Source organism: Poecilia reticulata, chromosome 18 (genome assembly GCF_904066995.2).
Source record: "Poecilia reticulata chromosome 18, P_reticulata-male-v2, whole genome shotgun sequence".
Taxonomy (NCBI): Eukaryota; Metazoa; Chordata; class Actinopteri; order Cyprinodontiformes; family Poeciliidae; genus Poecilia; species Poecilia reticulata.
Window position 1 is genome coordinate 19,332,532 of NC_088847.1, and position 24,174 is coordinate 19,356,705.

Genomic DNA, 24,174 nt, shown 5'->3' on the forward strand with positions numbered 1-24,174 from the left:
CCCCGCTGATTGGATGAAGACGAAGCCAATCAGAGCAGCGCAACTGACTTAGAGGCGGGAATAAAGTCACGAGAAACGGGTTTGATTGACGGGCAGGTTGTTAACCGTTGACGTCCTGCCGCCTGCTGGAGACTGAAGTCGCAACAGAGAAGACGAATTTGACGACGCCATTTTTCTGCTGCTATTACGGTAATTAGAAGACAGTTAGAGTGGGAGTTTATTTACAAAACTACTTGATAACAAGTTGAACAATGCTTTTAAAAATGCGTTAAAAGTTTCAAAGCTGTTTGTACGTTATCTAATTTCAGTTACGGCAGGTCAGAGATGGCGCTGCGGCCCTTTTCTTTCCCATCCCCAGAAACTCGCTTCTTTACAGCTGATAGTTTAATCTACAAGTTCAAGATTAGAGGAGGAAACAGCTTCAGGCAAGGCAGATATTCATGTTTTTACATTATTCTCGCATCCTTTCGGAGATTTGAGGGAAAATCACAACCTCTCAACAGAAGGGAAAGAAACTCTGGTTTCTGTTTTTTTTTTTTTGCTCAGAGCCAGAGATACAAATATTCTGTCAGTTATCCGCATGTGTGTTTTCTAATTTCTTTTTGTGAATGTCATCATTATTTATTTACGTCCTCACCGTATATCGAAAATATACATGCATTTTCTGATACTTAGCCACTTCATTAACTGCCTCTTTTTTTTTTTTTTGTTTACCCACATGTAATTTTCTATCTTGCTAGGTTTTGAGTTGGATTTTTATTTATTTACAAATGATCAGAAATTCTAAATCTGATCATTTAAATTCTTTTCATGCAAAACCCTTAAAAAATATATCAAATACTCATTTTTATTCTCCAATCAGATATTTTTAAATTTGATTTGTTTTTGTTGTTGTTGGTTTTTTTTATTTCAAGTGTAGTACTTGAGCTTGGCAGTCTAAAAAAGAGGCAGTAATCTTGTTTAACTCCAGGAAAAATTTTGTTAATGCAATGTTTGGATGGTGGGCTAAAAAGAATAAATGTACTGCTCACAAATTACTTGCACAAACTGGTTGAAATGTGATATAATTTTTTATGTATTTTTACAAATTCTTTCTAGATTTTATGTATCATACTTTCTGTTTATGTTATGTTTAGGGTGTCAGTATTTACTTTTTTTTCTTGTGTTTTTATTGACCTGAGTCTGTTATTAAAGTTATTTGTATTTATGATGTACATTTTTTTATACTCAGTGAAGATGAGGTTTTGCAAGAAGGAAGCTTTGATCAAGAAATAGAGGTAATTACTGAGGCTTTGTCATTGCCAGTTAAAACTGTTTTTTGTTGTTGTTTTTTTTCATCTGTGTACGTTTCTTTTTCTTACCGTCTCATATTTTGTGCTTTAAGGAAATTGTCAGAGCGGTCCTCGGCAACTTGGACTACCTCCAGCCCTTCTCCACTCAACATTTCATCGTTTTTCCTTGTATCCTTTCCTTTAGTTTTTCGTCCATCATTGTCTTAACATGTACCACCCCCCATTTAGCCAGTGTTGGCCTGTTAACCTGAAATTGGCTCATCAACAGTTACATGGGTCTTTGTATGGGTCAAGTTTGTATAAAACTTGTGATTTTGGTCTGCTGTTTGCATCTACTGTAGGAAACTACCTAAAAAAAAATACAGAATTTCTGTAGTCTCAAAGACTATTTGGTAAATTAAATAGATAGTTAAAGAAATAATTAATCAATTAAATAAATTATTAAATAAACAATTGAACTATTTACATTAAATAGTTGCGTTCATCCAAGCAGCTCTCCATGTACCAATCTGTACATCCGACCTCCAGAAGTCCAACCTGCTGCTTGGAATATGTTGGCCAACAATTGTTGCACTTAAAACAGTCCTTTACAGCGAATACAGCACACAGTGATGCTGTCAGCCATCCATCACCTAAACGTTTTCTTGACTTCGCCTTCCAGACAAAAAGAACTGGGGGAAAGTGTGCAAACACGATGCGAAGAAGCTGTCGTTCTACCCCTTTGCTATCATCCTCTACCTGGAGAAGAACACGTTCAGAGGTGAGGATGGATGCAGCATCTGTTCGATAAGCAGACGGTATCACCGGGGTTATCCTCAAACTAAGGTTTATTTATCTGCTAGTGGAGCTTTAGAGCAATTAAGACGAAGATGAAGAAGTGATCACAAGCTTTTTAGGCAAGCTGAATGTGATAAAGAGCAAATAAAACATCCTCTAATGTGGAAATGTGTATCTTGTTTCAGGGAATCAAAGAGAGAAGGTGAGTTATTCTTTCTTATTCCCTAAAGACAAACTGTAAAGCCTTTTTTGTGTGATATTCATGCAAAATCATTTCTGTTTTTAGGTTTTGTGTAATACTGAAGCTATGTACCATGATGTAAGTTTATATATAAAAAAGAGCTGTTAACGTGTTTTGTATTTTTATTTTATACAAAGGAAATGCAGCTCATTCCCACGTTTTCTGATGAGCCAAGGCCAAAGCGCAGTCGTGGGGACTCACCACTAGAGGACGCTATTATTAAACGATTAATGAAAGACATGGAGGCTGAAAGCAGTAAATCAGTGCCTGGGTGAGTACCTGAAGATGAGTTATATTTAAATGTAGAAATATGTCATACACCTTTAGAGTCACACAAGCTTGAGGTTGGTTTAGCAAATTAGTCTTTGTTAGGGTTGGTATACTATTGATAATGCAGCCTTTTTTTGGTATAATGGTAAAAGAGTTTCATATTTATATCTATAAAAGACATGTTTAGCTAACAATTTCTGTATAAGAAGCGTGTAAAGTCAGTTATATCAGTGCTATAATTTGTTTAGCATTCCTGCAATCATCTCAGACTTTATTCAACAAAACAAAGTTTTTCTACAGCTCAGGTTATTTGAGTTTCTTTAGCAGATTTTACTCTTAAAAATCAGATAATTTAAACTTGAGACAAGCCAAACATCCTATCAGAATGTAGCTTTTTTTCCCAAATATTGCCGCATTTCCACCTGTAAATTCTGTTCTGTGGATTTCATTCCAACACAACTCAGTCTGTCACATTCAGACCAACTTGCACACATGCAAGTCTAATCATATTTTATTTAACACTTATTTTTGTTTCTGGAGTTACCTGGTTGATGGTATCAAGTTGCTGAGTTTGCAGCAACTTCTCTGTTTTACAGAAGGAAATCTCCACTATGTGCAACAACCTGCTGTGGCAAACTGGGGTTTTATACAGCAGGAAAGACACAAAGAACAGAAAAAAACAAAGAAGTCTTTAGCCTGGAATACTTTCTAATGGAAATGAAAGGCAATTTTTGTATTATAGCTCCACAATAAACACTAAACTAAGCCCCCAGTCAACCCAAACTTTTCTCGTTTTTATTCATTTTAGGCTCCTGTGAAGAACTCTGTTCTATTTAAATAAATTGACTTTATCAACCCCCACGTTACAGATACTTTTGTCTTTTCACATCATACCAGGTGAGATCCCAGCGGCTCATATTGCTGTGATCACTGAATCAAAGAGGCGTAGATTACAGTACTGATCCGGGACTGATCTCTGTGTCGCAACCCTCACTCAAGCTGTCCAAATGGATTCAGTGCTTTCAATACAAGCAAAGTCGTTGCAAATTATCCTCAAGGTTTTTTATCTATATCGGGTTCAACAGATTTCTCAGATTAGGTGGACAGTGGAGGATGGTACGATGGACTGAGCTGCTGCTGTACGTTACACAAACCCTGGATTAGCCCTTACAGTTGATAGTGGTTACGGGTTTATTGCTGAGTAAATATAGTTGCATGTTTCAGCGGCTATAAAAACTAGCAATGAACAAAAATGCAATGACATAGAGCCAAATTTTATCCTACTTTTAGACAGGTTTACAGTGCTGGATTCTCAGTTTGTGCCATGTAGGAGATCGAAAAACCACTCAACTATAAAAATATAATAAAAATGTAAACGTTCATATTTGGGTTTATGTATTACTTAAAAGTTTCCCGCTCTTTTATAACATCAGAACAGCATGCTGGTTAACCTTACATCACCAAACAGCATCTCAAAGGCATCGATACACTCATTCATTGCAATTATCACAGTTTTACTCACACACGAACGCGCTTCAGCAGTTCTCGCAGATACGAAAGAGACGAGAGGCGAGCGGGCGCCACGTCAATCACTCTGACAGTCCGATCAGTGGGGCGTAAACGATTATTTCGATTGCGCTTGCACACATGAAAAAGGTTTTTTCCTGACTTCAGATTGTATTTCACCTATATAAACAGAATCCTCTCTACGCTTGATGAGCAGACGTTTTGATGCACAAACTGTGTAAACATCCTAAAACACAAAAGGGCCGCAAGCATCAGCAGCACTTCTCTGGTAACCTTTGAGCTGTTCTCACAGATTAAAACCCAGAGACATGAGTTTAAGCTACAATAACAGTACATCAGTGCAGCATTTACAGCTGTCAGTGTTCAGCTCTCAATGGTTTCTTACAAGCTGCTTCACAGCTTTGCCTTTATGTCTGAGTGTGTGTCTACATGATGGCCTGCAGCGAGGATTTGTTTTTTTGTGCTTAACGAAAGGTGGAAAAAGTAAAAAAAAAAAAAAAAAATGTACTCAAGTAAAAACACAGTTATTTTGATATTTTTTCTTAAGTGAAGTAAAGTTACTAGTGTGGTTTAAATTAAAGTAAAAAGTGCCTCACTAAAATTTTACTTCAAATAAAAGTTACTTTTTATGAGCAGAAGAAAGTTCTGCTCGTGGATTTTAGAAAAGGAAAAAAGAACAAACTGGAGTTATGTTTAATTTTAATTGGACATAAATGCCCAATATTTTCTGTCATCAGCTGTCTTTGGGGTTCTCAGAATTACATTCATTAAAAATGATCCAATTAAATGTGAAATTCCTTATTTAATCTAGGCATAATTTAATGTAAAAATAAAATACAAATTAATAAAATTGTAATAAAAAAATGATATGAATATTTATGCTAAAAATTTGTTGATAAAGCACTTTTCACAGACATTTTTGGTGATCTTGTACACCAAAAACCATCATTAAGTTATACAAAGAATGATAAAAAGCACAAGAAACGTAATAAAATCCTGGCATAAAAGCTTGAGAAAGAGTTTTCAGTTTTTTTTTATTCTCTCTTGTTGTGTCTTGCTTCATATAAAAACATTATTTAATTATCCTTGATATAATTCCCATATGACGACAGTAAAATTAGGTATTTTACAAAGGTTAGTGTTGCATCTGTCTTGCAGGACGGTGGAGTTGGAGCATCAGCACACAGTGAAGGAGGCAGTGCAGGATTCAGCAACTGCTGAAGAGGTGAATCTTTTTATTAAAGGGGATTTATTGTGCAAAATTCACATTTTGCATGATTTTATGCTTCCGTTTGGATTTGAACTCTTTCTAAAAAAGTGCTTGAAGAGAACACCCAGCTGTATTTCTGGCAGTAAATTAATGTCTTTTGTGTCTGAAAAATTAGCCATTTCAAAAACCTCTTGAATGTAACAACACAAATCAGAAGGCGCTGTGTTGTTACCTAGCAACCCCAGCTTGGGTTACCTAGCAACTTAAGCTGAGCTCCAGCATGTTTGGTCAGCTGGTTTTAACGCTATATGCGCTGGACAATGGCAGCTGAAAAAGACCCAATGCATTCTTGTTGGTGGTGCAGGAGGCTCCACTTCTGCTTTTCAAAGATGTACGGTTGTGTAGTTGCACATTTGTTTGCAGCCATTTTCATGTGCGAGTGTAATCATTGAGTTGGGGGTCATGGCCAGCAGCAGCTTATTACAATTTAAAGTGAAAGGATGTCCTAAAACAGCTCATTCTGAAATTAGCTCAAAATAGGCAGAACTGACCAAATAAAATCTCCTTATCTGAGAATCATTTTGTTCAAAAATGTATTAGACATGTTTTGTGTAGCCCTAACTTTTTCAAGGAAGCATAATACCCTGAATCTCAAATTAAAGTTATTTTAATGTATATTCTTCCAAATACTCATCTGCCAGTTTCATTCTCATATCGCTTTTCAATGTCTTATCTAATCCATTTAGATGTAAAAATAGAAGCACACGTAGCATCATCGTCTTCCTTACAGCCTCAGGTTAGCTGCACTGACAGACGGGATAACGAGGGCGATTATGGTTAATAATAGCATTACATCAGGTTGTATGAGTAAATGTGTGATTATGTGTATGTGAGCGTTTCTGCTGATTGTGCTTCAGTTTGATTAGCAACTAAGTCCCCAAATTACCCTCCTCCGCTGCCGTCATGCCCTCGGCCTTTTGTCTCACCTGATCCTTTGTTCTTCCACTCGTCCACTTTGACTTTCTTCTCCCTTTCCTTTGCTTAGTTTGTTCTTAACATTTGCTGCAGGTGGAAAAAAAAACTGTCGGTGGCGGTGCAAGTCTTTGAGCTTTTAGAAGGGTTCAGTTTGGACAGCATGTTCTGTACAAAGTGTGCCCTTCTCTCACGAAGCTCATCATGACACGTGTGATGAGTATTTTCATGGAGCTTCCCATTTATCAGGGTTCCTGGAGGTTGGTTAATGTATTTTACAGGTTTGGATAAGAACAGGAGTAGGCTTGTCACAATAACACATTTTGTTGGAAGATAAATTGCCCCAGAAGTGAATGTGATAAATGTGAATTTTGTTGCTTTGAGACCATTTTCGAGTAATGTAATGGTAATGATGCAAGAATGCACTGTCGAAAGTTAATTGCTTTGGAAGTGGAAGACATTTTAGATATCCACAATAAATAAACAAAACAACAGTAAAAACAAATAAAATAAATTATTACGTCTCTGTAAACAAAATTGTCCTTCAAAAATGGGGTTTTATTTTTTAGCTGAGACTAAAACACTACACGGAAAACTTTTGTCATCCAGTTTTTGGTTGAAAGAGCGAGAGAAAGAGAAAATGATAATGCAAATGGAAGTGAAGTTTAATTTATTACTTGATGGAGAATGAGAGAGTATAAGGAAATAATTTTATTTTCTAACTTATTTATTCATGTGAGATTTGGTGATACTGGAACATAACGATATTTCTCGTTGAGGTGACTGCTGTCTTGCGACCGTAAGCTAGCTGAGGTCATCATGGCTTCACCTGATGAAGTTGTAATGGAAGATGCCCCAATTACTCTTAAATAATTAGTTTTGGGGTTTCTAGTTGGGACAATAAATAGTGGTAAAGTAACAGATAAAACAAACAATATGTTAGCAAGTTCAGACACTGAAAGAGGCAGAGGACGTTGCTATGTTAGTAATTTGTTATATAAAATTTACAACAACATTGAATTTCCTTTTAATATTTTGTAAAAAACCAAAAGGTGTACCACTCCCCCATTTATGTCATGTTAATCTTTTGTTTTTATTTTTAATGTGAAATAGAAAGGTGTGCCAACTGAGAATAGAATACGGTTCAACGATATGGGTGAAAAACTTATCATGATACAAGTGTTTCATATAGGTCAATATTGATAATTATTGATTAGTTCTTGTTTTAAATATCCAACATATGGCCAAACTGGTGGCGTGGCATTTCTTGTTTTATCCAGTGTTCTCTTGAGGTGTTGTTCTCTTTTGCTTCTTTCACTCCATTTTTTTTAATTTATTTTTAAGCAGTTATGAGGCTCGTTGGTTAAACCTTAAACTGCTGCTGCGCATATTACTCAACAGGTTGTTGCTAAGTAACCATAGAATGAGTGAGTTGCTAGGCAACCAAATAGTGAGTGAGTTACTTGGTTCCACCAGCCTAACTTAATTGTAGGTTAAACAACTAATACCTTTCCTCTGCCTACATCTCCCAGAATGCTGTGCGGTTCATGGTTCGGAGTTTAAATTATCGACTATTCAGTCAGATTTATTTATTTTTTTATACTGATTACATGTCTGACGGGATATATTGTTATTGATTTATTGCCCAGGTGGTTCTCCAACTGCTTAATGAGTTTGATTTCTTCTGCAGCCTCAGTTGACACAGTTCACCGCAGAGAAGGACACGACGCCTGAGAAACCAGGGATTCTCAAGCAACTCATCAGGTTGGTCAGAAAATTAGACAATAAATAAAGGGCATTAGACATCAACAGCTTGTGACAAGTTTCATAAGCTGCTGACCTATGTAGTTTTTTAATTTAACTTCCAACATTACTGGAGTCTGGTAGGCGACCGATGTTCCTCCTGTAATCACACCACAGCTTTTCCACTCTGTTTTTCCTTAACCCACAAACATACAACATATTTGGAGAAAAACTAAAAAGCCATGGCTGGTCAGCACACTCAGACCTATGATGGTTATGTCACCAAGCTTCGTTGACTTTCATGCCCAAAGCTGAAGCAAGAGCTGAATTGTACTGTAGAAGCTCAAGAAAGAAGTTATGAGAGATTACACAGTGTTGGGGAAATCCAGCTATTATCTGCAGACTTTTTAATATTCCTCTGACAAGTCTGGTGAGACAGATGCCAGATGTCCCCAGGCACAATTAGGCCTGACAAGCCCATGTGTGGCGTAAGCTTGCAGTTTGCAATAGCTGCAATATGAAAAAAATAACTTTTTATGGCAGTGCTGACTGTTCAGTTTGCATTCTTCTCTCTCTTTCTTCTCTTTGCAGAAAGGTCTTCCCTTTCATCTTCAGACCTCCTGAAGATTAAACAGGTGATTTTTAGAAGTGTACTACTACACAATACTTTACTCAGATTAAGTTCATTCATGCTTAAAGCTTATATAAAAACATTTAAAACTGGAACACTGTCATGGAAGTGGGACCCAAAATGATTGAAGCTTGTTTAATTTTAGTGCAACAGAAAAAGCAAACCACACCGAAACAATGAATGACAGCCTGCTTAAATAAGAAGGCAGCTGAATTGGGAGAAACTATTACAGGGGATACACAACTGAAAAATGATCAACAAAACAAGAATATTTCCTTTAAATGCATAGCTAATTAAGCATTTATAAAGCAAGAGAAACAGAATATATTTTAATTCCAATAATTACTCAACATAGAAACACGCCTCTAATCCACTCCCTGGTGGTGCAGACCCAGAACTAATAACTGTGCACAATCCACCTGGGGAACGTTTTACCTGTGCACACCTGCTGGGAGAGAAAAATGGTAGAGGTGAGTAGTCACAACAACTATTTTACTTCCTTAATGTTTTAATTTTATGTAATTATGGCTTAAACAAAATTAAATGATCAATTTTCCCTTTTTACAGAACATGCTACGATGAGGCCTATTAAAGAATTCAGACCAAGAAGTCAAATAACCAAATTATAATCTGTTTATTGTTTACCTGTGCTGTCTTTCATTAACAGTTCATTAGCTATAAATATAAGAACAGTTCATTGTTACAAAAACAACATCACAACAAGTAGTAGATGCAGAATAGGCAAATATTTATTTAAAGGAAGTAGGTGTAGTGCATTATGTTGTTTAATTTGCCATGTCCAACAGCCTTTGTTTAATTTACAGATATTATTTACAAATGGTCATTTAAGTTCAGATTTAAAATAAATACATTTTCTACATTCTTTTGGTCTCCTGTTTTGTATAATGGTTATTGCAATATGAAATATCCTCAGTATTTGACCATTTCATGTGATTTGTACTGATTTATTCTACCAAGTTAGCAGAGAGGTGAGCAAATAAAGTAACAAACTAGCTAACGGTGCCACGCCTGTTATTTGTGGTGATGTCGAAACATGTGGGCCACATTCACCACATTCAGAGTACATGCAGGCCACCTTTTTTCCCCCAATTAAAAATACAACAATATATATTTTTTTACTTGTTCCGCCTTAAATTAACATGCGATATTTTAATTAAGCAAACAACTGATTCAGATTTTAGTAGGAAAGGGATTTGTAAATCATCGTGCCTCTGAAATATAAAAACAATGTCGCAGATTTGATTTTTATTTATAGAAAAGCATAAGTTTTAAAAAAAATTATTTAAATTTTTTGTCTATCATTATGATTTCTTTAGAGTGGACTAGGGAGAGACTCGGTCTTTGAAAATTTATTGAACGTATGTGTCCAAGTCTTTATTTTAGTAAATGTGGCTGGAGGTTTGTGTTTTCACTTCCTATTGACCTAAAAAAAAAAAGCATATTAAGAGAAAAAACATAATAAAAAGACTAAAAACCTTTTGTATTCAACAACATTTTCCATTTTACTGTAAAGAACTCCCTCTAAAAAATGTAAACTGTGTCTGTCTGCATATAACATCCGGATGCAGACAGACGTCTAGATACTAGATGTGTGTCTCATGGCAAAGGTCATCCAGAATCATTCTAATGGCCACACTTTGGACACCGCTGTTCCAGGCTTTGAAAAGATTCCTTACAGAACATGACCGACAAATACAATAAAAGTGAAACAAGAACACAAATGCATTTTTTATCCAGTAACTAAGAAGAACTTGAGATGCATTCAATGCTAATTTTCTTCAGGATTTTAGAGTTCAGTCAACAGGAGTCCTGCTAAGTTTAGACAAGTCGTCAGAGACACATTATTCAGTCATAAGCATGACTCTGTTCATTTGATTCAGGTGTGTTTATCCAGGGACAACTCAAATTTTCAGGACGGCGGCCATCTTGCTTTCGATGATTAAAGAAAAATTATTGACAAAAATGTAAAACATTTTCAATTCGATGGTCAGAATTGAATTGAAAATTCTGACCATCGAATTGAAAATTCAATGCATATTTTGACAAAATACGCATCTAACAGACAAAATATGCATCTAACAGACAAAATATGCATCAAACATTTTGTCTATTCAAAGCCTGACCAGAAGTGGAAAAGTTTCTGCTGAAGTAGTTTTGTTTTGTTTTTAACTCTGTAAACTATAATCTGCTTTTTATGCGGTGAATTGTTGGAATGCAGCATTTTGTCCTGTAGTGATGAAATGTCAGTAGCGGGATTTGCGGCACATGTCGCAGCGACACGCCTTCGCCGTCAGGATCTCGATTTCGTCGTAGTGCCGACCACGCGGGCAGTCCAGGCGAACTTTGACCTGAAAAACACAGAATATCCATGTGCTGAGAGCAAAACTATCCTCGCCAAACAGTTTTTACACGGCTAAGAATAAATTTTAAATACAAATGACCTGTGAAGGATCAAAAAGATTTGAGCAAAGTGTTCTTTGCTTCATGAGAAGACTCTGAAAAGAGAAGCATTCTCTGTACAAGCTGAAACTAACAAATGTGTTGATGGCTACTTATTATTTGCTCCTTTTACTTCTGAAGGCAGAACTTAAAACATAAGTTCTGCCTCTCAACCTCTCAAAAGCTAAACTGAATTCAGAGCCAACAGAGTAAAACTTAATTAGTCTGTATGTGGGAATTACACACGACATTAAAAATATTGAAATAATTTTTAAAAATCCTCTCATGGACTCGATGCAGTACAAACACCCCTACTGATAAATAAGGATGATTTATTTCATACCTTGCAGTCCGGTAGACTTGGTTTGAACTTATTACCTGAAATTTGTCTCTTTCAAGGCAAAGTAATTCAATTTCAATTCATTTCATTTTATGTATATAGTGGAAAATTACAACATGTCATTGGGAGGCATTCATCATTTTACATTTTAACTTTTTTATTAAAAAAGTTTCCATAGGTCATCAGAAGTCATCATTAATATCTTAAAAGTAAAAAGCAGCACAAACAAAACTTTTTGCTGCACAAACGTAGCTGAGTCGTCTGACACCAAATTTGTTTGATTTAGTAAATATGAGTGCGAGGTTGATTGACCTCTGGAAGCTTTTTTATGAATATCTTTTTAATTATAGCGGCATATATAAAATTTTTTACTGTACAAACGTAGCACAAACATTTGATGCCATTTTTGTTAAATTTGGGTAATGTGGGGGGGCTGGTTAACCTTTTGACCTCTAAACTTTCATATCTTCAAAGCATACGCAGCACAAACAACATTTTTTCTGCACCAACATAGTTGGATTCACTGACACCAACTTTGTCTGATTTGTAGAAGGTAGGGGTTGGTTGACCTTTCACGACCTCTGGAAACATTTAATATTTTTGAAATAATAGACGCACAAAAGAACATTTTTGCTGCACAAACGTGGCATAAATGTTTGACAATTTTTAGACTTGTAGAAGGTACTGCTAAGGAACTTTATTTCTTTTACTTTAAACTTGGACATCTTTAAATTGAAAACCTAAATATTTATCCTTTAACCAATCACACGGAGCAAAATGTAGACACATTTTTTATTTTGTTTGTTTCTCTGACAGGAGACAACATCCTGAAAAGGTCCATTTCCCTTTGTAGTATAGTTTTAAAATCTGTATCTTGATGCTGGTGCCTTCAAAACTTGGTATTTACAGGTCCAAAATGTTCAAGAACCACTGATCTAGACTCATAAAACAAAGAAAACCGCACCTTGGCGTCCTTGCTGATGGTGCAGCAGCGTGAAGTGGAGGTGATGTTGTGTGTGAAGTTTGAGGCCACCAGAACTGAGTATCGGGACGGGAAAGCACTGGACTCACAGTAGCCCACGCAGGCGTACACCAGATGGGTCCCTTTGCAGGTGCCACGACGGTCGCTGCGGATCGTCACGTTGATGGCTGGAAGGATGGAGGAACTGAACTCAACAGATCAACTTACAGAGGTTTGAGATTTTCCTTACTGCACTAGTTCCTAAAACAAGCTTTTTTATTTTTAGATGTTTTTATTTTGGAAATAGAAGGTTTCCTTGTTAGTTTAACAAGTTGTGAAGATTTACAACCTCTACCTGAACTGACTTACTAATTTACATAATTGCAGGTATGTTTTCAACATACAAATCCAGTAATTTCACAATTTCTTTCTCTTTTTTTTTTTTCCCCAACAAAGGCCAGATTTTTTTTGCCAGATGTGCAAAGTCATTTGCCACTTTTTCCGTATTGAAACTCACGGTATAGGTGGCATCCTGGGGTTTGTTTCTCTTTGCTCCACCCAAGAGGAGAGAAGAGCAGCAGCAGCAGTGACATCAGGGCCAGCAGGCAGATGTGTGAGATGCTCTGCAACATCTGGGCCGATCAGACAAAACGGTACATTAAACATTGCTGGAATCCTACAGTCACGGAGCTCAATGAATTAAAGAAGCTCATGTTTTATTTGCTTATTTAATTGAGTCAAATTTTTGAATTGCTTGTTTTGTGGCTTTGTTTGTTTTACCCAAACAGGTCTCTCATGTAAATGAGATATTGTATCTCAATGAGACAACATGTATAAATAAATAAATCATTTATCTGGGTTCTTTGACTTTCAATTTAAACAAGTGACGGCCTCTCTAAATTAATTAAAGTGTCTTGTTTTGCTTTTGGGCTGACAAAACCAAATTTACAGAGCCTCCTTAGGAACATGGAGGGATTTATTTTATTTTATTTTTTTACCTCATCTTAATGTATTTTAGCAGTCAGTTCATGCGTCTTCTTGACTACTGAAAGTCTTTCTTCTACAATATGAGGATTTTCCATGTAGGAATTTTATGTTAATATTTCATTTGTGAGGTATCCAAAGTTTTTTCTTTTGAATAAACACACCACAAAAAACGGGTCAAACATGGTTTTTCCATCCCTACTTTAAAACATAAACATGACAAAAACTTTCTGTAAGAAGAAAAGAAACACCCAAACTATTTGGACTATTTCTGAGTTTTTTTCACAGGCAAAATTGCCATCTGACAGTTTTAGTCGCCGTCAATTTTAATGGTTCATGTGTAGTCCCGTCTCCACCAAAAGATATTACACAGACAAACATGAGCATGTTGTTCACACATTGATTTTCAACATATTTTCTGCACATTTGTTATCACTGTTACTGAATACAAAATATGCTGGGATTTATTTGCAAATGTATTGAGAGGTAACCGAAAAGAAAATATTTCCCCCATGTCTCCTAGGGGCTCCATTAAAAAGTTTCTTATCCTCTTCTGCTCAATTTTCTCCTCAAATTAAAGCACCCCCCCCCCTTCCTCTGAGGTGATTTCCCCTTCTGCAGGACTGAATAATGTGAATAATAACAGCCCTGTCTATGTCTTTCCAGTCTGCCTCATCGAACAGTTACCTGCTGATACATGCACATACACAACTTCATCACGTACTCCGCCTCTCCCTCTCACTGCACAGAGCGTTAGCGCTATACTGTGAAATCATTTTCTTCATGAACGTCAGTCCAGATGTGATATGTACACATGCTGAGTGACACCCAGCCCCCTCCTGACTCACACACTCCCACACGTGTGCAAACAAAGCTAAACTTTTCCTGGGACTTTGGTGATCCTGACCTCTGCCCTCCGCTTTGCCAGCTTTTTCCAGGTTTGTGAATCAGTGCCGTGGCGGCAGCAGAAAGACCCCCGCTGGGACTCAATTAGGACCGTAGGAACGACCACAGTAACAGGTCAGCACTGAGGCTGAGTATTTACGTTTTAAGGCTTTGTGTCCGCTGATGGCGAAGGGGAAAACCCTGTTTTTTCCTCTTATGTGGGGTTTCCACTCCAGGAGGTTTGTTCTGTCTCGCTTTGGGGGCATCCGTTAGGGAGGCTCCAATAATAAAGTTACAATCAAAACGTTTCCTCTGTCATAACTAATTATCTGTAAATGTTTTTGTCAAGACTTTAAAAAATTCACACTGAACAGGGTGTCTGCATGTTCCTAAAAAGTCTTCAATGTATCTATAGTTAAGACCTCAAAATGTCTTAAATTAAATTAAAGATGTAAGTTGGCCTTAAATACATTAATCACAGGCTGTGCTGCTTGATCTTATATAAGTATTTGTGTTTTTTTTTCCTCGCAGGACTTTACTGTCAGAAAAAAGTTTGAGTTGTGTGCAGACATCTTGTTTTACATCTATAGTGAGTAACTGCACATTTTTGGCCAGTTTTGAGGACAAAGTTAATTTATATCGCTGCCTCATGTCTGTTGCCATCCCATACAAGGCCAGCTCCATTCTGTACCCCCAAAAACTTTAAGCTTTGGCACTATCTGGATTAGGAATGCCAACTGTCCCCCATATTGGCACTAAAAATGTCTTAGAAAGTCTTAAATTTGACTTTGTGAAACCTGCAGAAACACTGCTGGATAGAATAATCAATTTTGCACGGAAAAACAGCAGACAGTACTCTTTAAAAATATAAATAATAATGTATAACCTTTAATTAACAGTTCAAGTTACAACCACAAGCTTTGATGTGTTTTATTGAAAGTGGTGCATTAATGTGAAATACTGAGAAAAAAATGCCTGATTCTGAAAAGCATCAGAACATCTCAGAGTTTAATCATCATCTAATGTGGGAAGAGTGTTTCCCAATTGTAAACCTACCAAGACAGGGCCAACTGGACAACATTAATCAGAAAAGCAGCCAAGAGTTTTGTGGTGACTCTGGAGGAGCTGCAGAGATCCAAGGCTCAGGGGGGGGATTAATGACCCAGTCAAAGTCTAGACCTAAACTTAATTTTGAGTCTTTGAATTTCACTGGTTCTCCTCATCTAATCTGACTGAGCTTGAGCTGTTTAACAAAGAAGAACGAGCGAACATTTCAGTCCAAAGCTGATAGAAACATAAAGGCCCTAAAGGACTTAAAGACAGTTTAACAAAGTATCAACTCAGGGGCGCTGGATTCAGATGCTCGCCACGCTCTTTAGATTTTTTTATTTGTAGTTAAAAGTAAAAACCCATAAACTGAAGCTTGTCAGAGTTGAAAACATGTAATCTTTCAAAGGGTGTGAATACTTTTACAAGTCTCTGTGTATCTGTTGTAGAAAATTTCTTGCAGTAAATTTGACTCTCATCATGCTGGACAATATGGCTTAAAAATAAAAAATTTTATTTATTTTTTTTCACACCAGATCTGATTTTTATTTTTCTCACTTTCTTTTCTAAAAAAGAATTTACAAATGACAGAAAATATGTTTTTAAAAGTGGCTTTTGTTTCAGTCCTCTCTTCTGAGTTGTACAACAGAGCATTAGAGCCTGGCTACAATGTATATTGTAGAGAATATAGAGAATACAGTCATAATAATAGCAGAAGAAAGACGCAATTTGACCAGAAAACATTCTAAAATTACGTGAAAAAGTTTTTTTAATGAGGAAAAAAGCTTGTAGATTTAAAAAAATCTGACTTGATCAGATCAGTTCAGTTTCAATTATTATTTTAAATAGACTAAATTGTTTCAAAGCAATTTCATGCTGATTTATTAAAAGATTAAGTATTTCTGTTAAGCATTAAATATTAACTGTAAAACTAATACCAAAGCATAACTTCACAAGACGCTCAACATTTCTCATTAAAACTTTTGTTATTCTTTGTGTTGGGGTTCTCATACCCTACCCGACTTTATTCAAGCATTACCACTCTATTCTCATCATTTAAAATAAATGTTGCGTCCTGGCCCTCATGTTTTGTCTTAAAGTCGACCTGTATTCAAAGTCCAAATAAATAAAAGCTCCAAAAAAAGCGCTTGTCAAACAAGATGGCTGCCCAGGGTGTGCTGACTCTGAACGGTGGGAACTCAATGGACTCAAACATGAAAAAAATCAAGATTTTACCAAAAATTTTTCAAAAAGCAAACAAAAAATACATGAACTTTTATGCATTTTATTTTTCTGCCAAATTAAAATAATCTCCATGTTACATATTAATCAAGCCAAAATGTATTTAAACAATTAAAATGCACTCATCTGTTTTTGTCCAATTGATTTGATTCATGTTTTAAAATATCTGGCACATTTAAAAATAAAAGCCTGCAAAACACCAATTTATATTTAATTGATTTTAAGAGAGCATAGTAATGTGTTCTGTTAATGTAACTATTTTCCAATTAACTTCAGCATTTACAGTTAAATCCTGTTCATTAAAAAAATAATTTTATCTCATGAAGAGGACTAAGAAAAAAAATACGTTTCAGAGTTTTTCTCACTAATGACATGGATGATGAATTAAATGTGGTTCTTACCTGGACAGATGAGAGTTCTTGTTTTCAGGTGAGTTGTCTGACAGGTGTGTGAATGTGTGTCCCGAGCCCCATGCAGGGATATATGTAACACAGGTAGAAGCTACGCCACTTATAGCTTTTGACACACCCACGATTAGAAAGATGAGTGTGTGGGATTTCCCCCCTACCGACTTCTCTTTCTCCTTCTCTGCAGATTATCCTCCTACCTGCACAACCAAATTCTCCAGAAGTATTCAGATCTTTAACTTCTTTCCTTATCGTTCGAGTTACCTTCCTCGCATCTCCGACTGGTCCACCGGTTTTAAGGCTTTTTTAGGGACCACTTATTGCAGTGACACAGAGGAAAACTAAATAGGTTTTCCATCAGTGCAGAACACGCGCGCACACACACACCACACACACACGCATTTGACTTTACCTTACTGCATTTTTCTAGATAAAGACTCGCATGTAAAAGCACACTCATGCATAAAGAAAATCACATAATAACTGAAGTTTGTGTGCTCAGGTGTTGGTTTATGAACACTGTGAATGAGTTAATAAGCAGCAAAAACATACACACAGCAAATCTGTTTTTTCCTCAGGAAGGACAGAGTCGGGTCAGAAGATCCTGCGGGTTTGGATCAGCTGTGTGCCTGTGTGGCTTCAGCACATGGTAGGTAAATTGTGGGGAAGTGTTGGCTCTGTGTCATCCTAGCAACAATACTTACTAAAATCCAGAGCCGTTTTAGACCAACGTAGCTACTAAATTAGACCAATGATGACTGTAACTCCTGAACAGCTGAGCTATTGACCAGAAAACTGTCTTTTTTCTGCAACTTTTGATTTGGATTGACTTTAAAAACATAGTATAGTTTTATTATGGATTATCATGAGGTGAATGGATGATGTATAACCAAGATTTAGCTACTCAACTGAGGTGTAGTAAACCTTTAAAGGGGACATATTATGCAAACTTTACACTTTGCATGTTTTTATACTTTCATTTGGGTCTACTACTTCTAAAACAGCTCAAACACTTAAAAAATCACCCAGATGATAAAACCATTAACTTACTGTCACCTTTTTGACAGTAAGTTAATGTTTTTTGGAGACTGGAAAATGAACTGTTTCAACAACCTTCCAATTGTTCAATCACGTTTATTTGTATGGCACATTTCATTGATTGGTTTCATTGTCATCATAAAAAACACAAAAATACAAAGTTATTGTACACACAGTCAACAACCGAAACATTGCACTTTGTCAAGTACCATCATTACACGTCAAAATGTTGATTAATGTTTCATTTATAATGTTTCAAAAGCAACTCTAAGCTGGTGGGAATTTAGTTAGAATTAAAGGCACTCAGTGCTTCAGCTCAGTGGCACAACTACACATTATTCAGGTGGATGCGAAAACATAGATCGGCGCCCCCGTTAGTGTTGCCCACCACTACAAATCTTACTAGTTAATTTTATCCAGGGATCATCAAGGTTTTTAGACATAGCCATAACAATCACCCTAATCTTTAGCTCCTTCTGCAAACTTTCAATAAGATTCAGGTCAGAACTCTGGTCCAGATTATTTCCAGTCAGACAAACCTTGTTTGTGACTTTAAAGGATTACTTTAAACTTAAATCTGTTGGAGTAATGCTCAGTTGTTTTTTTCATTCAAACATGCAAACATCCTGTACAGAATCATCATGCAGCCCCAAACAATTCCACTCTGATGGAAAGAGAAAGTGTGACGCCATCGTCTTTACGGCACGCTCTAACTCAAAGCTGTTAGCTGACACCGATCTGCACATTCAGTCACAGATTCTACGGTTTCCTCCGATTACTTTCCCACCGGCGGAGAAAAGCCGAAACACTGGATCTGAATGAGCTGCAGCACCTCATCAACAGAGAGACGGGACACACACACACACACACATTTACTCCACGGTGACTCAGCGAGGTCACCGATATTTCTGTCGCTTAGGGGCTCTGCCGCTTTCCAATGTCATGGAAACCACGGCATCTCAAGGATGTCGTTAAAGTGTCCATGTCGAGTCCAAACTTGTTAATGTGAGTGTGGGTTATGTCACATACGTCTGCTTGTGTGAGTGTGTTTCTGTCACGTGTGTGTGTGTGTGTCATTTTGGGCACACCGACAAAGTAAAGAAAAGATTAGACAAAGTTTTTCTGTTTCTAAGATGACTGGCTTGTATAAAATCATGTACGCATCCATGTGGACGGGAGATACATCCACAATTGTTTTTACTTTTTTGTTTTTGTTTCATTCATAGATTGAAGGCTTGGTGTTATAGATGGAAATCATCTATTAATGAGTTAATCTAAAGTCAGTTGATCTCATCTATCAACTAATGATTGATAATTGGCCATTTTCTTAAAAACCTGAGTTTTCTCCGGTATCAAGAGGGCCAACCATCCTTCCATAACATAAAGTAAATTTAAGTACAAACACAGTGGAACAATATCATTCTGGTATTCATGAATAGTTTTTTTAAAATCATTTTATTCAGCTCTTGTGCATTAGCAGAAATCTTTTTTATTGGTTAAAAACAGGTGTCTATCAGAAGGTCTGACACTCTGTGTCCTCCATGGAGCAGAAGGTGCAGTGGCATTGCAGAGCCATTGGGTAGTGGTAGAGAGGGGAGACGTTGGGCAGGCAGCCCGGCAGCCGGGCCATCATGTGTCGGATGCGGCTGTAGGTGCAGACGCGGTGGTGCCGGTGGATGTACGGCGGCTCGATTATTGGTCTCTGCAGGGTGCACAAACACAAAACACATCAAAAGCAGCTGCAAACTGGTTGTTCCTACCTATTTTATGAAATATACCTGCCATAATTTTACAGGAATATTTCAAGGTAATTTTATTTATATAGCACCTTTTCAGCAACAAGGTAGTTCAAAGTGCTTTACATGATTTAGAAGGAAATACAAACAAAACAACAAAACCAAAAGAAAGACAAAAAGGAAAAAGTACAAAGCTAAATATTGATTCCCCATGTTTAATAAATAGTTCATAATTTATAAACTAATAGGGGTTTCTCTGGCTCTTAAGTTTGTTCTGAATTAGACAGGCATTTACGAAGTGTTAGTTATCCATGATTGGTAAGATTAGCGAGATATAAAATTAAATGTTGGTTCCAGTTGTTCTGGGTTGAGTTCTAGATTGCATAGAGCTAAATGTTGGTTTTCCGTTTAGCTTTCTGGGTTGCTAAGTAAAATAGCAACCCAAGCTCTTCATATAAATGCAACAGGTCCAATTCAGTTGTTGCAATGCCGTTTAGAACAGAAATTGAATTAAAAAATTGAAAATGAAATCCAGAACTATAGAGTTTTTTCCATTTATACAAAAGAGTAAGTTTTAGTAAATTGTACAATTGTAAGTTGTAGAAAATCTCTCACAGATTTAATTAAGCAAACAGAATATTTGATTATTTATTTTGTCAAATTAATTCAAAGTCATTAATTTGGTAAAATTAATGAATATCAATAAAGTTATCAATATTTATTAATTAATTCTGGTGAAATATAACATGAAAACACTTATTTTAAATCATGTCTGCACATTTTAGACTTTTATTCTTTTATAAAGTAAATATTTGTTTACATATTTTCTCTTTTATAAATAGGACTTAGAAACTTCTGGTCGTTGTTTTACCTCCCAGGTATGACAGCGCCCCCAGCAGGCCTCCGTGGTGATGTGCAGCCCCCTACAGCCCGGCTTCTGGGCCACAAAGGAGAACTCGCGCACTGCGCAGCCCCGGAAGCTCTGGAGCGGCGTTGTCATGGAGACGCACACCACGGCTGCCGCGGCAACAAGGAGGAGAAGTACGGAGAGGGAAAGGAGACGCAGCGGCATTCTGGGTACGTTAGGAACACATGAAAACAGTTAAAAACTCACTAGTTTTGGTTAAATAAAGCGCTAAAATATTTGTTTTTAGCTTTTTGTCAGGTCAAAATGTAATGATTAAAACTGGATAAACTAATCTATACCTTTTTATTATTGTTATAAAATATGATTTCGATCACGTAATGGTCTAATTAAAAGAGAGCACTTAAAAAGCATTTTTTTAATCTAGCCTAAACACAGATAAATGTTGAACAAAAAACGAGTTTTCTCTCTTTTTGCACGAGTGAAACTTACCAAACTAGAAGGTGATTCACGGCGCCCTCTAGTGTTTATTTAAAAAACATTTACTTTCAGACCACAAAAATTTTTATTTAAGTTGTACATATAACATGGAGGGGAAATGGTGTCTGGTCCTTTCGCTTAACTGACACACAATCAAGGGTTGTTTACTTATTAATGCTGTTTTATTCATTAATAACACCAAACTTTTTGACAATAAATTATCCGTACTGTGCTTTGTAGAGAAAACTACATTAAGCCATCTTATGTATCTATTCCAGCTATGTCATTTTTAATGATTACTTTTCAGCATAGTAATAAAGAAACCTCACCTTTTAAGCTGAGAACTTGTTGAGGTTTCAGCTGCTTGTGTCTCTCAGTCTGGACAGTCCGGTGAATGGAACCAATCTGTCCCTGTTGTTGTTCTTAGAAGGCCATTAGGGTGGACGGACACTCTGACATCATAGCAATTCAATGAAATACCATTAGATACCCCAAGTCAGAAATAATAAGAGTTTCCTGGAAAATACTCGTGCTTGTCTATATTTTCTTAACCTCAGTCTGCATCCGTCTTTGAGTGCGTGTGTGTGCGTATGTGTGTATGTGTGTGCGTGTGTGTGTGTGTGTGTGTGTGTGTGTGTGTGTGTGTGTGTGTGTGTGTGTGTGTGTGTGTGTGAGCGCGCGCGCACTTCTGGCTCGGTGTGCTCTGAGTGGAGGAGTGGCAGAACTGACCCTCCATAACAAATGCACACACAGTTTGTTATAACTGGGACTTTAAACTGTTCAAATCAGAGACATGTTGAATGTTACTGAGTATAAAAAGGTTTCTATAGATTAGAAGTTGTTTAGAAACAATACATTTTCACTATCGTCCAAGAAATAGGATCATAGAAAACTGTGAGGAATACCGTCAATCAAATAAATGCTCGCTTTTCCAACTCCTGACTCACCATTACAAAACAAACATTACGTTTTTACTCAAGTATACTCAGAATAAAATTATCTTCCCTGTGAAAATGCACATTGAGCACTAACCTTAAAACACACTACCCACTTGTTTAAACAGTTTGTTATAATAGCCAGTTAGAGTAAATATTTTACATTAATACATTTTTTCCTGTTAATTTACCCCTGACACTGACAAAAACAAGGTTACTTCTGCTCATTGTTATAGGTAAAACCGTGTTTGAATACGGTTCAGTTAATTTATTCATTCATCTATTTGCTTTCGACTCCAGATTATCTATATTTATGCGTTTATTTATGGTTTGTTGTGTGTTTCTGTATTGCTCTGAATTGCCCAGTTTTTGCTGGAGATGGGCACCAGCAGCCCCTGTAAGGATATGATGGATGTTTGGTTCCTCAGTGAATCAGACATCAAATAAACTCAGTGGTGCTTTACGTGTGTCTGTTACTGCGCCTGCTGCAGTTCAGACTTAGTATGACCTCATCAGACTGGGCCTGCAGAACTTTAGAGAACAGCACCAAATCAGACATGACACCACTGTGGACGGTTGGCATCCAATTAATGTCAGTAGAGTTCAGTGGAAAGATGTTTAAAAATCCCAGGGAGCTTCATAAAGCTGAAAGAAGCCAAAAGTTGTTCATTCCAAGAAAGAGATACTCAGACAGGTTTTTACCATGTTCGATTTGGTAGTTCTGTGTGTGCGCGCGCGTGTGTTTGTGTGTGTGTCAGGTTTTTATATCCTTATGGGAACCTATTTCTGTCTACAATGTGGGGCTATGGGGGCCATTGCCCCTTGTGGGGACATTTTCTTGATCCCCATGAGGGAAATTGTTGTTTTTGGGTTAGTGGTTAGGTCTGTGATGGTTAGGTTTAGGGTAAAGGTTACCCTAAACCTTAGGTATGTGATGGTTAGGGTTAGGATTAAGGTAAGGGTTAGGCTGTAGAAATTAATGGAAGTCAATGTGAAGTCACCACAAGTGATGAAAACACGACTGTGTGTATGTGTCTGTGCCTGCGCACTAGCAAACACTTTGTTACAAATTTATAATTCTTCCTAACCACACAACATAATGTAACACCACATATACAAGCTACTATTTTTGAAAAAGCTGATAGTTTAATTATTTATTAAAAACATATATATTTGATATACAGGGTTTCCCCTAGAAAACTTGTTTAAGCCCGGTGGTCGGGGCGTCGAATCGGGGCGTCGAATCGGGGCGTCGAATCGGTTCACCGGCGGTCCACCGTGTTTTTGTATTAAGAGATGTTAAGTTGACAGAAAATGTAGAAGTATTACTGTGTAATTACATGTTACGGAAAAAGATCTCCAGTGAAATGCTATTTAAATCTACAACTAGTCTAAAAACAACAAATTTGCACTTCTGTTTAATCCAAATTAAGTCAGTGACTCCATCAGGCCCCGAAGGGCTTGAGGGGCCCCATAAATGCTAATAATTTAAAACAGACCACAGATACATAAATGTAACACTTGTTCATTGAGATTATCAATGCTGTTAAATTTTATTCAATTGTTTAGGCATGCATAAATTAAATTATTTTAAATTGTTTAACATTTTATATACAAGATTTTAAGGAGCTGGCAAGTTTACTTAGTAAAACTTCAAAGAACAATATTCATAGTTAGATTGTTTTGTTACCATAGCAACAATCTGATGCTGTGAGTTTAATCTTTGAATTTACAAATACAAATTAGTAAACTGCGATAATAATTTATTGCTTTTTAGGCTGGCCAATTAAACTACTCCCTTCTCCCATATTTCACTAAATCTAACACAGAAGCTGTTAGAGGTGCTGATATTTTTTAGCAACAAAAGGGGCCCCTAAGTCAGATTCTGCTCCAGGCCTCATACAGCCTTGGACAGGCCCTGCATGATGAGGTAATCTGCTGCACTACGCAGAGATGCACAACAAACAGGAGATTTAATTCAATGCTGCTAATGTGGCTTGAGTAGCTCTTTCATTTTGTGTTTGTTGAGTTTTTAATATGCGTCACAGAAACTATTTTGGTTGGTCGAGTTTATGGGACGAGTTTCTCAGATTTCCATGCGGCCGCGCGTATTAACTCTAAGACAACGCAT

At 36.8% G+C, this 24,174-nt stretch overlaps 3 protein-coding genes and 2 long non-coding RNA genes across 10 annotated transcripts in view; 3 read left to right on the forward strand and 2 right to left on the reverse strand.

Moving 5' to 3' along the window:
* The first annotated feature begins 79 nt into the window (after positions 1 to 79).
* Positions 80 to 9,546, forward strand: majin (membrane anchored junction protein). 2 transcript variants are annotated; one of them, XM_081599314.1, is made up of 12 exons: positions 80 to 189; positions 309 to 425; positions 1,232 to 1,277; positions 1,385 to 1,460; positions 1,954 to 2,052; positions 2,255 to 2,271; positions 2,448 to 2,581; positions 5,266 to 5,332; positions 7,980 to 8,053; positions 8,624 to 8,667; positions 9,019 to 9,133; positions 9,231 to 9,546. In XM_081599314.1, the coding sequence occupies exons 2-10, from the start codon at positions 325 to 327 to the stop codon at positions 8,661 to 8,663; spliced, it is 654 nt and encodes a 217-aa protein (XP_081455440.1). In that variant the 5' UTR covers positions 80 to 189; positions 309 to 324; the 3' UTR covers positions 8,664 to 8,667; positions 9,019 to 9,133; positions 9,231 to 9,546. The 2 variants fall into 2 exon arrangements, with proteins under 2 accessions (XP_081455440.1, XP_081455441.1); XM_081599315.1 differs by having other exon boundaries at positions 9,053 to 9,133.
* Positions 9,547 to 10,723: 1,177 nt separating this feature from the next.
* Positions 10,724 to 14,339, reverse strand: gpha2 (glycoprotein hormone subunit alpha 2). Its single transcript, XM_017310487.2, has 3 exons — positions 12,942 to 14,339; positions 12,428 to 12,612; positions 10,724 to 11,032 (listed from the first exon to the last, which is right to left on the reverse strand). Exons 1-3 carry the CDS (start codon positions 13,054 to 13,056, stop codon positions 10,928 to 10,930), a joined length of 405 nt encoding a protein of 134 aa, XP_017165976.1. The 5' UTR covers positions 13,057 to 14,339; the 3' UTR covers positions 10,724 to 10,927.
* LOC108167214 (uncharacterized) lies at positions 10,929 to 14,429 on the forward strand. The gene is made up of 3 exons (XR_001777579.2): positions 10,929 to 12,656; positions 12,881 to 13,077; positions 14,337 to 14,429. It is a non-coding gene; the product is annotated as an uncharacterized LOC108167214 (long non-coding RNA).
* Positions 14,430 to 19,463: 5,034 nt separating this feature from the next.
* On the reverse strand, positions 19,464 to 23,448 carry LOC103480754 (glycoprotein hormone beta-5-like). Of its 2 annotated transcripts, XM_008435917.3 has the most exons (3): positions 21,438 to 23,448; positions 20,635 to 20,836; positions 19,464 to 19,729 (listed from the first exon to the last, which is right to left on the reverse strand). In XM_008435917.3, exons 2-3 carry the CDS (start codon positions 20,833 to 20,835, stop codon positions 19,541 to 19,543), a joined length of 390 nt encoding a protein of 129 aa, XP_008434139.1. In that variant the 5' UTR covers position 20,836; positions 21,438 to 23,448; the 3' UTR covers positions 19,464 to 19,540. The 2 variants fall into 2 exon arrangements, with proteins under 2 accessions (XP_008434139.1, XP_081455200.1); XM_081599074.1 differs by lacking the exon at positions 21,438 to 23,448 and having other exon boundaries at positions 20,635 to 21,431.
* The window catches only part of LOC103480753 (uncharacterized), a 51,214-nt gene continuing 47,789 nt past the window's right edge, over positions 20,750 to 24,174 (forward strand). For all 4 annotated transcript variants that reach the window (XR_014084551.1, XR_014084554.1, XR_014084553.1 and 1 more), the window contains exon 1: positions 20,750 to 20,840. This is a non-coding gene — a long non-coding RNA (uncharacterized LOC103480753). The remainder of the gene's footprint in view (positions 20,841 to 24,174) is intronic.

Coding starts and splice junctions, on each gene's coding strand:
- gpha2 (XM_017310487.2), bottom strand. CDS start 13,056: ATGTTGCAGAGCATCTCACACATCTGCCTGCTGGCCCTGATGTCACTG. Junction 12,613..12,941: donor CCCAGGATGCCACCTATACC/GTGAGTTTCAAT, acceptor CCATCCTTCCAG/CCATCAACGTGACGATCCGC. Junction 11,033..12,427: donor CCATCAGCAAGGACGCCAAG/GTGCGGTTTTCT, acceptor TGTGTTTTTCAG/GTCAAAGTTCGCCTGGACTG.
- LOC103480754 (XM_008435917.3), bottom strand. CDS start 20,835: ATGCCGCTGCGTCTCCTTTCCCTCTCCGTACTTCTCCTCCTTGTTGCC. Junction 19,730..20,634: donor GGCGCTGTCATACCTGGGAG/GTAAAACAACGA, acceptor TGCACCCTGCAG/AGACCAATAATCGAGCCGCC.
- majin (XM_081599314.1), top strand. CDS start 325: ATGGCGCTGCGGCCCTTTTCTTTCCCATCCCCAGAAACTCGCTTCTTT. Junction 1,278..1,384: donor GCTTTGATCAAGAAATAGAG/GTAATTACTGAG, acceptor TTGTGCTTTAAG/GAAATTGTCAGAGCGGTCCT. Junction 2,582..5,265: donor AGCAGTAAATCAGTGCCTGG/GTGAGTACCTGA, acceptor TCTGTCTTGCAG/GACGGTGGAGTTGGAGCATC.